Source organism: Schistocerca cancellata, chromosome 8 (assembly GCF_023864275.1).
Source record: "Schistocerca cancellata isolate TAMUIC-IGC-003103 chromosome 8, iqSchCanc2.1, whole genome shotgun sequence".
Classification (NCBI taxonomy): Eukaryota; Metazoa; Arthropoda; class Insecta; order Orthoptera; family Acrididae; genus Schistocerca; species Schistocerca cancellata.
The window spans coordinates 361,745,337-361,759,815 of NC_064633.1; the positions used below are offsets into that span (position 1 = coordinate 361,745,337).

The following is a 14,479-nucleotide window of genomic DNA, read 5'->3' on the forward strand; positions in this document are numbered from 1 at the left end:
AAACATGTTGAAAATCAGGGAAAATTTAATGAACGCGTTAAAAGGGAATTTGAGGCGTTACGAAAGCAAGTTAAAGAAATTGAAAGCGAAATCTTAGGGAAAGACAGTAGAAGAAATTTAGAATCACCGATAGCAGCGGGTTTTGAAGAAAATAATTTATTTCATGTACGAGATGCAACAAGAGAGCTCCAGGCGCGCGAACTTGACAATAATCGATATTCGGACTGGGACAGACGCGGTAGGTCTTTGTCGGTACGCGGGCGAAAATTTTGACTATAAACACTTTTTAACTGTTTGGAAATTTAAGATCTTTCGCAATTCTAATAATGACATACACCATGTTCATGGTTAGATCAATTTATGTATGCACTTCCACCAAATGGCCACTAAGTCACAAACTGGAATTTATGTGTGGCTATTTAGGTCCTCAGGGGATTCACTACACTAAGTGAATATGTGCCGTAGCGTGCACAGGGCCCCGAGCTGTAGTGGTGCTATTTCCCTTTTAGTTTTCTGCACTGCTGCCTACTCTTTTACTATTCTTTGTATCTATCAAAACAACTCTTCAACTATCAATCTATCTAGAAAATCAGTCAGTAAAGACTAACCGGATATGACTATTTACCCAAAAGTGACAGTTTTCAGGATATTGATGAAAAACGAACTGGCGACGCGCATGAGCACACTTATTAGAAATTGTAATAGTTTAAATGATTTTTATCATGCATTTCTATCAGCATAATGGTCCGAAAAACGCAAGACAGAGTCAAACATAGTCTTATTATACAGCGTAATTTTAAACAGTCTGAGTTCCGCACGCCGGCAGAATACTTTGAAGATATGTTTCGAAAGAATCAATTCCTTTCCAACCCTTATAGCCCGACTGAATTAATTCGCATTTGTTTAACAAAGCTGCCACAATCGATAAGACACATTGCTTTAGCCGGAAGATGTAAAGACGACATTGAAACTTTTAAGACTTTGCTACAAGAACTTGAGTATGACAACGACGACGGAACTTCTTGTAATTTTTTCAGTAACGGTAATCACAATAGATTTTCAGAGATAAGGGATAATGATCGGAACGGACGCTATAACGGTAATTTTGAATACGACAGACGAAACAGACAGGACAATAGATACCGGCCTTATGACAAAGGAAAGCGTAGCGATTAGACAGTATTATTTAGTTTGCAATGATATTCTTTTTAATCGAAAATCGGTTGACAACTCTGTTTGGTTAGTGTGCATTCCTGATGAGTGGGTTGATAAATTGATTTTGTATACACATTCAGTTATGCACACTTTGGTCCCAGAAAATGCTTTCATAAATTACGAGAAAATTGCTACTTCAGTAATATGGAAAAAGTATTCGATTTGTTCTTGCCAAATGCAAATTATGTCAAAACGCTAAGCCACCAACTATTTCTCACAGAGCACCGTTGTTTCCTATCATTCCAGCGAAATTAAAGGAGATGGCTGCTGTCGATGTGTTCAGTCTAGTGGTTCGTTCTACTAATGGTTTTGCGTACATTTTGGTAGCAGTGGAATTGACATCAAAATATGTGTGTCTTACACCTTTACGCAAAGCAACAGCTCGTTCAGTATCTAATGCATTCATCAAACATTTTCTTAAAGAAGTGGGTCATGTTGATAAAGTTATATCAGATAATGAATCACAGTTTCACTCTAAAATTTGGCTTCGTACTCTACGGCGTCGTAAGATTAAACCAGTTTTCATTTCACTTTTCACCCTCAATCTAACGCTTCAGAGAGATGGATGAAGGAAATCAATAAATTGTGTCGTCTTTATTGTCATTAGAATCACAGAACGTGGGATCAGTATCTTCATATTTTCCAAAACATTCTGAAAGTACTCCCTAATGATTCAACTTCTTTACCGCCTATACTGATATTAAAAAATAAAGCACCGACAAATCGCATTTCTGAAATCGTTCCTTTTCCGCCTAGACGGAAACTGCGGCATTCTGAAGTTGTGAACCTGGCTCTACAAAATATTGCATCTGCGGCTGCTAGAAGAGAAAAATCAGCTAAACGTCCTGGTCGTTTAAAAACCTTGTCAGTTGGTCAAAAGGTGTTAATTAAGTCTCATCGTTTGTCCCACAAAGGAAAAGGCTTGTGTCGTAAATTTTTTCTGCTTTATAGCGGTCCATATAGAGTTCGCAAAATTATTCATGATAACACTGTTGAAGTAGAAACTCTTAAATCTCAGCGCTCTAAGGGAATACATCATATATCGAACGTTAAAATTTTTGTGGAATGACATACTTTTGAGAAATTAACAGTTACACGTAAACACGCAGAGAATACCAGCATACCGCGCCGTGTTCTGGCGGCGGCACATACTCAAAGCAACAGTCAAGTCTGCGCGCTGCACAAGGCAGTCGTTGACCGCAAACAATTACTTCCTACATCACGCGTACCTACAGCTGATCGAGCGCTCAGTGCGAATGCACTGACAGCCGTAAATTCAGTATAAAGCTATAATGACTTGATAAATTATGTTATTAACGTTCAGTTTTTTTCAAGATACAGTTGTATATACTATTTAAGAACTTCCGGTAAATTCTGTGTGTGTCCGACGTTAAGAGAACTTGCTATCGAGAAAATTTCATGAAGAATGTAATTTCGAAGAAGAAAGTAATAAACTAAAAAGGTAACTACTAATTTTCTTTATTTTTCAGGTAACATATTTCTACTTAGGTATGTACTTTATACGTAATTTGCTGCTTGGGATTACGTGATTTATACTTTGTGTTAACTGATTTTGACAATGATTGATTAATGAACAGGGTTGTTACTTATGTATATTATGCATCACTTGGCTGATCTTCTTTTTCACTGATGTCATATTTTTTTATTATGTGCCTGCTGTGCTTATTTGCCCCCCGCCCCGCACCGTGAACCATGGACCTTGCCGTTGGTGGGGAGGCTTGCGTGCCTCAGCGATACAGATAGCCGTACCGTAGGTACAACCACAACGGAGGGGTATCTGTTGAGCGGCCAGACAAACGGGTGGTTCCTGAAGAGGGGCAGCAGCCTTTTCAGTAGTTGCAGGGGCAACAGTCTGGATGATTGACTGATCTGGCCTTGTAACAATAACCAAAACGACCTTGCTGTGCTGGTACTGCGAACGGCTGAAAGCAAGGGGAAACTACAGCCGTAATTTTTCCCGAGGGCATGCAGCTTTACTGTATGATTAAATGATGATGGCGTCCTCTTGGGTAAAATATTCCGGAGGTAAAATAGTCCCCCATTCGGATCTCCGGGCGGGGACTACTCAAGAGGATGTCATTATCAGGAGAAAGAAAACTGGCGTTCTACGGATCGGAGCGTGGAATGTCAGATACCTTAATCGGGCAGGTAGGTTAGAAAATTTAAAAAGGGAAAAGGATAGGTTAAAGTTAGATATAGTGGGAATTAGTGAAGTTCGGTGGCAGGAGGAACAAGACTTCTGGTCAGGTAACTACAGAGATATAAACACAAAATCAAATAGGGGTAATGCAGGAGTAGGTTTAATAATGAATAGGAAAATAGGAATGCGGGTAAGCTACTACAAACAGCACAGCGAACGCATTGTTGTGGCCAAGAGAGATACGAAGCCCACACCTGCTACAGTAATACAAGTTTATATGCCAACTAGCTCTGCAGATAACGAAGAAATTGAAGAAATGTATGATGAAATAAAAGACATTATTCAGATAGTGAAAGGAGACGAAAATTTAATAGTCATGAGTGACTGGAATTCGAGTGTAGGAAAAGGGAGAGAAGGAAACGTAGTAGGTGAATATGGATTGGGTCTAAGAAATGAAAGAGGAAGCCGCCTGGTAGAATTTTGCACAGAGCACAACATAATCATAGCTAAGACTTGGTTTAAGAATCATGAAAGAAGGTTGTATACATAGAATAGCCCTGGAGATACTAAAAGGTATCAGATAGGTTATATAATGGTAATACAGAGATTTAGGAATCAGGTTTTAAATTGTAAGACATTTCCAGGGGCAGATGTGGACTCTGACCACAATCTATAAGTTATGACCTGTAGATTAAAACTGAAGAAACTGCAAAAAGGTGGGAATTTAAGGAGATGGGACCTGGATAAACTGACAGAACCAGAGGTTGTACAGAGTTTCAGGGAGAGCATAAGGGAACAATTGACAGGAATGGGGGAGAGAAATACAGTAGCAGACGAATGGGTAGCTTTGAGGGATGAAGTAGTGAAGGCAGCAGAGGATCAAGTAGGTAAAAAGACGAGGGTTAGTAGAAATACTTGGGTAACAGAAGAAATATTGAATTTAATTGATGAAAGGAGAAAATATAAAAATGCAGTAAATGAAGCAGGCAAAAAGGAATACAAACGTCTCAAAAATGAGGTCGACAGGAAGTGCAAAATGGCTAAGCAGGGATGGCTAGAGGACAAATGTAAGGATGTAGAGGCTTATCTCACTAGGGGTATGGTAGATACTGCCTACAGGAAAATTAAAGAGACCTTTGGAGATAATAGAACCACTTGTATGAACATCAAGAGCTCAGATGGAAACCCAGTTCTAAGCAAAGAAGGGAAAGTAGAAAGGTGGAAGGAGTATATAGAGGGTCTATACAAGGGCGATGTACTTGAGGACAATATTATGGAAATGGGAGAGGATGTAGATGAAGAAGAAATGGGAGATATGATACTGCGTGAAGAGTTTGACAGAGCACTGAAAGACCTGAGTCGGAACAAGGCCCCCGGAGTAGACAACATTCCATTGGACATACTGACGGCTTTGGGAGAGCCAGTCCTGTCAAAACTCTACCATCTGGTGAGCAACATGTATGAAACAGGTGAAGTACCCTCAGACTTCAAGAAGCATATAATAATTCCAATCCCAAAGAAAGCAGTTGTTGACAGATGTGAAAATTACCGAACAATCAGTTTAATAAGCCACAGGTGCAAAATACTAACACGTATTCTTTACAGACGAATGGAAAACCTAGTAGAAGCCGACCTCGGGGAAGATCAGTTTGGATTCCGTAGAAACACTGGAACACGTGAGGCAATACTGACCTTACGACTTATCTTAGAAGAAAGATTAAAGAAAGGCAAACCTATGTTTCTAGCATTTGTAGACTTAGAGAAAGCTTTTGACATTGTGTCTTCGGATTGTATGGGACGATGAATTGAAGTTTGCACTAGGATTTTATCTGTACTTGTTCGAGGAGTCTGACTAGAGGAAAGAGTTGTTACAGAAGTGAAATGATATTGGTGGTAAGGTTTATGTGTATCGATGTATTGGAGAGGTATTATTGAGGTATTGAGATTGTGTGATGTTGATGATAATTGGAGTTTTGGTGGACAGGAGGTAAGGTAAATGATATTGATGATAAGGTTTATATGTATCAATGTAAGAGGTATTATTGAAGTATTAAGATTATGTGATGCTGATGATTGTTGGAGTTTTGGTGGATAAGAGGTAAAGTAAGTGAGGAGCATTTTTTTTTGTTGGTTTATATGGAACAAGGAGGATGAAGATGGCAGACTAGAACACTCAAGTGGAAGGAAGATTGTCTACACACACACTTTGTTAAATCAATAAGCAGTATATACTTTTTTTTTGGAGAGAGGAAGGATTTGCATATCTTGGCACACTGACAGTTGTTCAGCAACCATACATTTTGATTTGGCTTGGCAAACATTGTTCTTGACATGATGACTATGACATTGACTAACTATTATTGACTGTTATATACTGTTGCCACTATTACTTGATACACATGCTGAACATCAAATTTTGACAGAATTGCTTTTACACAGTTAACACTATTCAATTACAAAGATGAGTGAGTGTGTTTTGTGCGTTTTCCTTTCCTAATCCCAAATAATTGGTATCGACCTACCTCCTAAATATTATTTTACTTGTTTGTTGTGGCTTGCACTGACACCCATAAATATTATAGGTTTACTGATATTTGTGTATTTGTAATAGTTAATATGACAATTATCTGATATCATTTGTGTGTTTATTATAATTTGTATGCTTAGTGTAAGAGCATTGATAATAATTTTGTAAAAGCAATTGTGTGTGCATTCAAACTCTTGTTCGTGCTTGCACCTATTATCATTGATGGGTGCCACTTGGAAATGTTTAATTTCTGCTGATGAACTCTGATGAACTGTTTAATTATTGATAGTGAATATTATGGACTGTTACCTGCACTTGTTCAACATTGATGGGTGCCACTTGGAAATGTTTAATTTCTGCTGATGAACTCTGATGAACTGTTTAGTTATTGATAGTGAATATTATGGACTGTTACCTGCACCTGCTCAACATTGCTGGGTGCCACTGATGGAACTGCTTCTACTGTGATAATGTCACTTGTTGCTATCTGCACCTGATTAACATTGCTGGGTGCCACTGATGGAACTGCTTCTACTGAAATCATGTCATTTGTTGGTGTCTGCAACTGTTCATCATTACTGGGTGCCACTGATGGAACTGATTCTACTGAAATGATGTCACTTGTTGCTGTCTGCACCTGTCAACATTGCTGGGTGCCACTGATGGAACTGCTGCTACTGAGATAATGTCACTTGTTGGTGTCTGCACCTGCTCTCCATTGCTGGGTGCCACTGTTGGAGCTGTTTAAATACTGCTGATGAAATGTTATGGGACTGCTATTTGCACCTGTTGACCATTGCTGGGTGCTACTGTTGGAACTGTCAACCACTCTGAGGAGTGCTACTTGTTTATTGAACTACTGAAAATATTTTATGTGAATATTTGTGTAAACTGATTTTTTGTGTATTTACTGTTTATGAAATGTTATGAGACTCCTACCTGTACCTATTCGTCATTGCTGGTGCCATTGATTGAATTGTTTAACCACTCTGACAAATGATACTTGTGTAAACCATTATGTAAAATCACATGTATGCAAGCATTTGTATTCCTTACTGTATGTTATATATTAGGTTATTGAAGGGTCAGTGCAAAGCCAAAATTTATTTAGTTATGTGATATTTACTTATTAATATCATCTTTTATTTTTGTCTGTATTTTTTGAACGAATTTAGTGGTATTTTCACCACCAATGCTGGCAAAAATACCATCAAATTCTAGTATGGAATATGTGTTTGTATTCTACTGATTTCAGCGGAGTAAGCTGCAGTTATACGCATATTCGGTAGCATTTTTTCACAAATAAGTTGTAGCTGTTGTCACTGGATCAGGGAGATTCGCCTGTCTTTGTATTTCTTTCACGATCATTCATGTCTCTTGATCATTTATTAACGCTTCGAAGGGAAACATATAGCAACTTCTACGTTAATTAAGTACAAAAATAATTTTAAAAAACCATTAATCTTCGTCCTGCTAGGGGCGCTAGTGTCGTTCCAACTGTAAGACGATAACATTTTTCACAGCAGTGAGTGTCTTGATTGTGTATATTGGACTGTGATATTACCATTATGCAATCAGACTCTTATTTATGATGCCAGTAATGAATGTATTATGTTCTGGTGAATATAGTTTTTCCAGAGAATTTTTAGTTGGGCTCCTTAAAAGCGATAGTTTATATGAACATAGTTATACAGTTGTAAATTTTATTCCGAACGTTAGTGCTTGGGATGGAGGCCATCTATTCCTTTGAGATAGACTTGGGAAACCGCCACAATATGGCACAGTTCTCAGATGGTACAGATACTTTCAGTGCGTTCAAAAAAGTCTAAATGTCGAAGAAACAGCAGACCGACTCTCTGTGAAGAGCCGGGTATCTTAAGAGAAGAGAGATGTTTCAACGTTATACTGCATCGTTGGTAGATCTATCAAAGACGAGATGGAACATTCCCTCAGCAGCAAAAATGCCAACTTTTACAACCAAATCAATCGCTGCAAGAAAGGGGCGCACTGAAGGGCGATTAGGTACAGAACGCCATTAGCAAGTTCAATGATGACAAAACTTTTGTGGCTATCTCTGGACGGATGCATGAATAAACACCAAGGGATGCGAAGACATACTGGACGAAATTTATTGTTCGATAATAAATAAATAAATTACACAAGGTCAAAGGAAATTGTTTAATTAGTTTTCTTTGTGTGCTGAGACGTCTTCCGCCTGCTGTTCTGCTCAGAGAGCCAGAGCGTTTGGCGGAAGCCGGCTGCTGATAACTTGGCCGACCTGCTTCGCCCCCTCAGCGTTGGCTGCCTCGAAGCCAGGAATGTCGCGACTGCAGCGCTCCAGCCAGCTCCGAGTCCTCGGAAACCCAGTAAAATCTACGCCGCTTTCCTGTAAAACAGAAAGACCAGCGTGTGAGTCGTACAGTTGTAAAGCCGTTTTCGGAGCTGTTAAGTCAGCGCGTATGAGTGGAAGCAATTGAAGGTTTACAGTTGCTGCTCTGGTCCTATTCCGCACTGTAAAGGTAAGGATCGCCACTAGCTGTTCTAGTAGCTTACAACACCCATTTTAAATCAGCTGTTGCAACGACTGATTGTAGATGAAATTAAGTTTTATTATAGATTTCGGGAAAAAATTGTGTCAATTGTAAGTTCAGAGTTCACAACACAGCAAACTTATACATTAATAAAATGTATACATTTCTAGAAGCAATATTTCTGAAAATGGGTTCGTTATGCATATATATGAAAGTAATAAACGCATACGTTCTGAATAATTATATACTGTGATATACTGATAACGCGTTTCGAACTTCAACTCGTCGTATATCCATTCTAAGGACCCTACCATTTGAATAGTTATGCGTGTAATCTAAATTTCAATGCACCAGGGTCTGTAAGCAGAAGGTAGCATTATGATCTTGTTACGTACACATCACCAGCAGCTCGAAGAACTTCATATGTCGCTTTTATAATTATATTTTAATTGTAACTTGTACCTGCATAACAAACTAATTTTCACAACATAGAGGTATACTCTGTATGGTTTGCCATGGTAATTTTTATTATTCACTTTATTGGACTGTACTGTATCTTAAATCGCCTTTCCCGTGACTCCCTGCGGTCTTCTGAGCCCTTTGTCCTAAGTGACTGAAACAGTGTCTTACAGTCAAACGTTTTTGAAACTGCTCATCATTCTTGTCATTCATTTGATGCTATTAATTTCTTGGCCCCTCAAGTCGGTGACGTCATCCCTGCATACCTGTTAAACCATGATTCTGTATAATCTTCGCTACCCCCTCTCGTATGTCGCGTACTCTTTCCCATGCAACATTTAACATCTAACGTTCCATAGTTACTCCAGTAATAAGTTAATTCCCGTCGTGTCTCTTGCAGGGCTCAACAATGTGTCTATGTCCAGGTTTTCCAGATGTATTTTCTCATATACACAATGGAACGTTTAAATTTTTATCTGACCACTTCTTTTTTAACGGCGCCGAATTACTCCGATTTCAAAAGATACGTTTTTGCTATCGCTTATTCCGCCCTATAACTAACGGCATCATTACAAAACAAAATATGTATTCAAGCAATACCAGTCTCATAACTGGGGCTTGGTCTAGAGTAAGTATTATTTTTACTCTGTTTTCGTTACTTCAAACGGAAAAATGTATTTCATTTTGACTCTGCTTTTAAAAATCACTTTGTTTTGTTTTGTTTAAGAACTGTTGACGGCTAACGCAATAAAATTCGTCGATTAGTTCAGTGACAGTTGTAACATCTCTAACAGGAAAGGCTAGTATCTTCCGTTATACCAATTAAATTCGTTTAGTAGCTAGTTTGTGTTCTCTGGACATTTTAGCAACACCTTTAACGAGCTGTTATAACGAATTTACGTACTTTTGATCTTACGATGTTCACTTATATGCATTTATAATATCTCAGGAGGAATGTCGAAAAAATTTAATTCAAAATCGATCTTAGATAAGTTAGAAGCCCACCATTTTTATAGGAATTTATTTGCACTTTATTCTTGTAAATATAAAAAAAGTAATATTTTATCGCTACAAACAGGGCAGCAATGTGTTCAAATTCACCAGAGATTGCCTTACACATTTTATTGATTACAACACGATTCCAAAATTTAGTTGTATCATCAGGTGATACAAGTTTATTTACCTAATGTCGAATATGACTTCAGGTCAGGGCTGGTAGTGATTGAAGCAAATATGATGAAACAACGGTCAGCAAGGTCCCCAGGTCTATCTCTGATAGAACATGTGTGACACCACCTCGGATGTCAGTTGTGACCCAGTGTCAGTATCAAGGTCCAGCCACAACAGTTGTGAGCCAACTAGCCTCAGAAGGTAAAACAGCTTTGTGACACCCTTCCCAGCCGAACCAGTGGATGCATCCAGGCTACAGCCTTTGCAGTACGATAAGTAGTCTCATATTGTCAAGTTCTCTGTGAATTTGACTCGACATTGCAATTCCTGAAATAATATCGCATACCCTCTAAACCCGTGAAATTTTGTTTCATTTCCTACATTGTTTCTGGGTGCTCCTTTTTCTCTCTCTCTCTCTCCTTTTTTCTTAGGCAGTGTATTTTTAGACGGTTTTCACTTCTCACTCTTCTTTTGGGAAGCCTGATAAAATATAGAATAACGAGACCCATAGCCGCGGAAACATTGCGATTTGTGGCACTTCTCTCGTGAAGGAGTGGATCTGGATGCAGAGGCGCTGTGTGAACTCACCAGAATGCTGGAAGCCGTGGCGGCGCAGGCGATGTCGGCGATGGTGGCGCCGTCTCCAGCCACCCAGCCCGTCGGCTCCAGGTACTTCTCAAGGAGTCCCAGGGCGTCATAGAGGGCTGTCTTCTTATCTGGCTCTACTTCGGTTTTACCCAGGAACAGCAGTGGAAACTGCGAAGAAGACAATATATATGTATAATGTGTGCAATACAACACCGATACAAGAGAGCCATTCTAAATAAATGTTTGTCGTGGCTTATTAATACACGACATTTTCCTGACACTTAGCTGTGTTGATACTATGATAAAATTTATCGAAGTCGACACAGAGACAGTTTACCACAGACGTGTGTCTGCGCTCCACTCAAAGACAAAAATTTCAGATACACGCAAAACAATATGCACATATCCCACGATGTCATTAGTTCACTGGGAAAGCCTGAAGAATTACAACATGCACATATGTTTTGAACAATGAAATGAACGAATGGAGAATTATGTGGAATAAAATGGGCCCTGTTTTTGAAGGATGCCATCATTTCAAACAAATGGTTCAAATGGCTCTGAGCACTATGGGGTCATCAGTCCCCTAGAACTTAGAACTACTTAAACCTAACTAACCTAAGGACATCACAAGACTGTAGCGCCTAGAACCGCTTGGCCACTCCGGCCGGCGTGCCATCGTTTATAAAAAGTATCTAATAGAATACAAATTAGCGTCATCAGTTTCATTTGTTTTATATCATACCTTTTCGTACACAAAATTTTACGGCACGGCGCAAGAAGAGTTACAGTTGGTTAACTGCATCGAGATAGTATGCAAACTTACTCAATGTATACACCTTGACTAGAAGCACGTATGTGAGGATACCTACTAGTTTGCTAGGCTTGGTGCCATACGTGTTGAAATGCCAGACAAGTGTCAGCAGGTTGAATTTACTGATAAAATGTTTGGACATGGAATGTATTATGATACGGTCACAGCAGTGATCGCCACTGAGTACAAGAGAAATGTATGTGAGATTGCTACTAAACTCCGCAAATTTTCTGTGACTATTTTTTAATGGGAATCAAATCATGCAAGCTTCAAGTAACATTTGTTCCACACACGCAAGGTGGGCAAACAACTTCTTCTGGGGCAAAGAAGAAGATACTTAATACGTCTTGCTTGGTTGCAACAAATAATCGTCATTCAGCGCTCTTTTACTCGAATTTCCAACTAGCAACATGCTACCAACTTACTTTTCAGAGTCCTAAAAGCTTACGGAGTAATGTATAACCATGTAAGGGAAATGGAAATGAACATCTGGTGTAGAATTGGACTAATCTTATCCTCGCGATCCCTATAGGAACGATACGCGTGGGGTTGTAGTACAATCCTAGCATCACCATTTAAAGCCGGTTCTGGTAATGAGTCTGTCTTCATATCTATGCCGGTTCAGTTATATCATTAACTCCGTAGGACTCTAGCGTGCATGAAAAGCCTGTGACCATTCGTGCTGCACTTCTTTGTACACGTTCAATATCCCCTGTTGGTTCGATTTGGTACGTGTACCACACACTTGAGCAGTATTCTAGGATGGATCACATGAGTGATTTGTAAGCAATCTCCTTTGTACACCGATTGCACTCTCCTAGGTTTCTGCCTCCTGCTATACCTACGACTGAGGCTATATGGTTGTTCCATTTTACACCACTACAAATTTATACCTCCAAATATTTGCATGAGTTGACCGATTCTAGCTGCAGCTAGTTGCAATTGTAGGATACTACGTATATTCGTTCTGTGAAGCGCGAAGTTGTACGTTTCTGAACACTTAAAGCGAGTTGTCAATCTTAGTACCGCTGTGAAAACTTGTCAGTATCTGACTGAATACTTGTGCAGCTCTTCTCATATTACATTTCATTGTAGAAAACTTCATCATCTGCGAGAAGGATGAGGTTACTATTAATATCGACCGCAAGATTAATGTAGAACATACACAGCAAGGGACACAATATACTTTCCTGGAGCACACACGAAGTTGCTTCCATTCTGTATCTCTGATAACACGCTTCGTCCTCCCTACCAAAAATGCTCACCCCAGTCTGAAACTCGGCTCGATATCTCTTACGACGGTGCTTTCGATAAGTAAGCGTAGGTGCGTTACTGAGTCAAATGATTTTCGGAAGTCAAGAAATACTGTGTCTAGCAGACTACCTCAGTCCATGGCTTTCAGCTTGACATGTAAAAGAAGAGTTGATTGCCGAGACATATGGGCTCCTATTGAACTTATTTCCAGACGGTTGTCGCTATCTTTGACAGAGCCACACTGGGGTGGAGTAGAGGGCGCGGAGAGTGGAAGAGGGTGCATGCGGGCAGTGATCAGACCGGCGAGAGGCAGTGGTGGAGTGATGGTTCAGCCAGGCACCAGGAAGTCAGCACCAGCACCGAGTGCAAGCGCGGCGAGCCGGGACCACTTGTTGTGACGTGGCTATGGGAGTGGGTTTCAGGCGCCTGGCCTCCCGGGATAGTATACCAGGTCACCTGCACGGTTCTGGGATATACTGTGTGGCCCTCGTCAGTGAAACTCCTTGCTCTGGATTTCATGCACTTTGATGTTAACTGTCTGTACCGGGAATGTGCACGTATCAATCGACATGGCTGATCTTCGTGTAACGAAGTGTTGCAGTTTTTATGTGGTTTACCAGCGTGTGACTCATTTTTAGATTGACTATAGAACTGTATAACCTGCTCTCTTGCATTATAGGAAACATTACAAATTTAAATGGTAATTGATTCCGCTGGTGTCTGTATTATGTCGTAATTTGTCAGTTAGGGGGAATGTAACGCAATGCATACGCATGACAACCTTTGTGCGTCTGGTATTTTGTAACTAACATTTGAACGTTAGTTGACACCAAGCTGTTGAGGGAACTTTCTTAGCGCTTGTTTTCAGGTTGCATTGTGATTAATGAGAGTAGTTAAAATGTATTCTCTTAGAGCATTTTGGAGAGCAACGCTGTTCCATTCTTTGGTTATCGTAATCTTGAGAATTATGTGACTTCCCAATATTGGCCAAATTGATTAGAACACCTTTATAGCGTAGAAAAGTTTGTGTTTGTTATGTTGCAAAGCTGCTGTGCAGTCTGAATGAGATTTTGGAATCATTGCAGCGCATTCAGCAGTGGGTGTAATACTCGTTCCATTAAACAGTTGGATTCAGAAACAGCAGCTGCTATTGAAGGGCTGTTATACGGCATTTTCCGTTTAATTGTAGTTAAGGAAATCAGTATAAATTTTACTGCATAGCTGGTCGTTACCGTTCCGAATTTCTTGTAGTTATTAAACCCCAAGAAGGTACTTGTTTTTAGGTTAACCTTTTTAATATCATTTATTATGATCAGAGCTGTTTAAAGTAGAGGTCTTCCGGAACCATATTGGAATGTTCTTAAAGAGATTGAATTTAAAAAAAAATAATTCAAGATTTAAATTACACTGACGGAAGAAATCGCAACATCAAAACATAAGTAATGTAGAACATGTCTCTAGGTAACATATTTATGTAATTAACACTGCAAGATCACAGGTTAATGTAGGTGCGAGATGAGCCATTGCAAATATGAAATGCTGGTTCATTAATAACCGATGTAACCGCCAGAATGTTGAATGCATTGTGCTGTACAGGTGCAGGACTTCAGTTTGTAGGATGGAGTTCCACGGCTGTTGCACTTGGTCAGTCAATGTGAGGACGGTACCAACAAACGCTGAATTTGTAGTTAGATGATGTCCAATATGTGCTCGAATGGACTCATCTAGTGGTCGAGCAAGCCAAGGCAAAATGTCGACAC

At 39.6% G+C, this 14,479-nt stretch overlaps 1 protein-coding gene across 6 annotated transcripts in view; it reads right to left on the minus strand.

The window, feature by feature from the left end:
* Nucleotides 1-8,026: 8,026 nt before the first annotated feature.
* The window catches only part of LOC126094893 (glutathione S-transferase 1-like), a 157,756-nt gene continuing 151,303 nt past the window's right edge, over nucleotides 8,027-14,479 (minus strand). For all 6 annotated transcript variants that reach the window (XM_049909536.1, XM_049909532.1, XM_049909534.1 and 3 more), the window contains 2 exons: nucleotides 10,652-10,819; nucleotides 8,027-8,289 (listed from right to left, as the gene is read on the minus strand). In XM_049909536.1, the coding sequence (XP_049765493.1) occupies nucleotides 8,131-8,289; nucleotides 10,652-10,819 (327 nt within the window). In that variant the 3' untranslated portion in view covers nucleotides 8,027-8,130. The remainder of the gene's footprint in view (nucleotides 8,290-10,651; nucleotides 10,820-14,479) is intronic.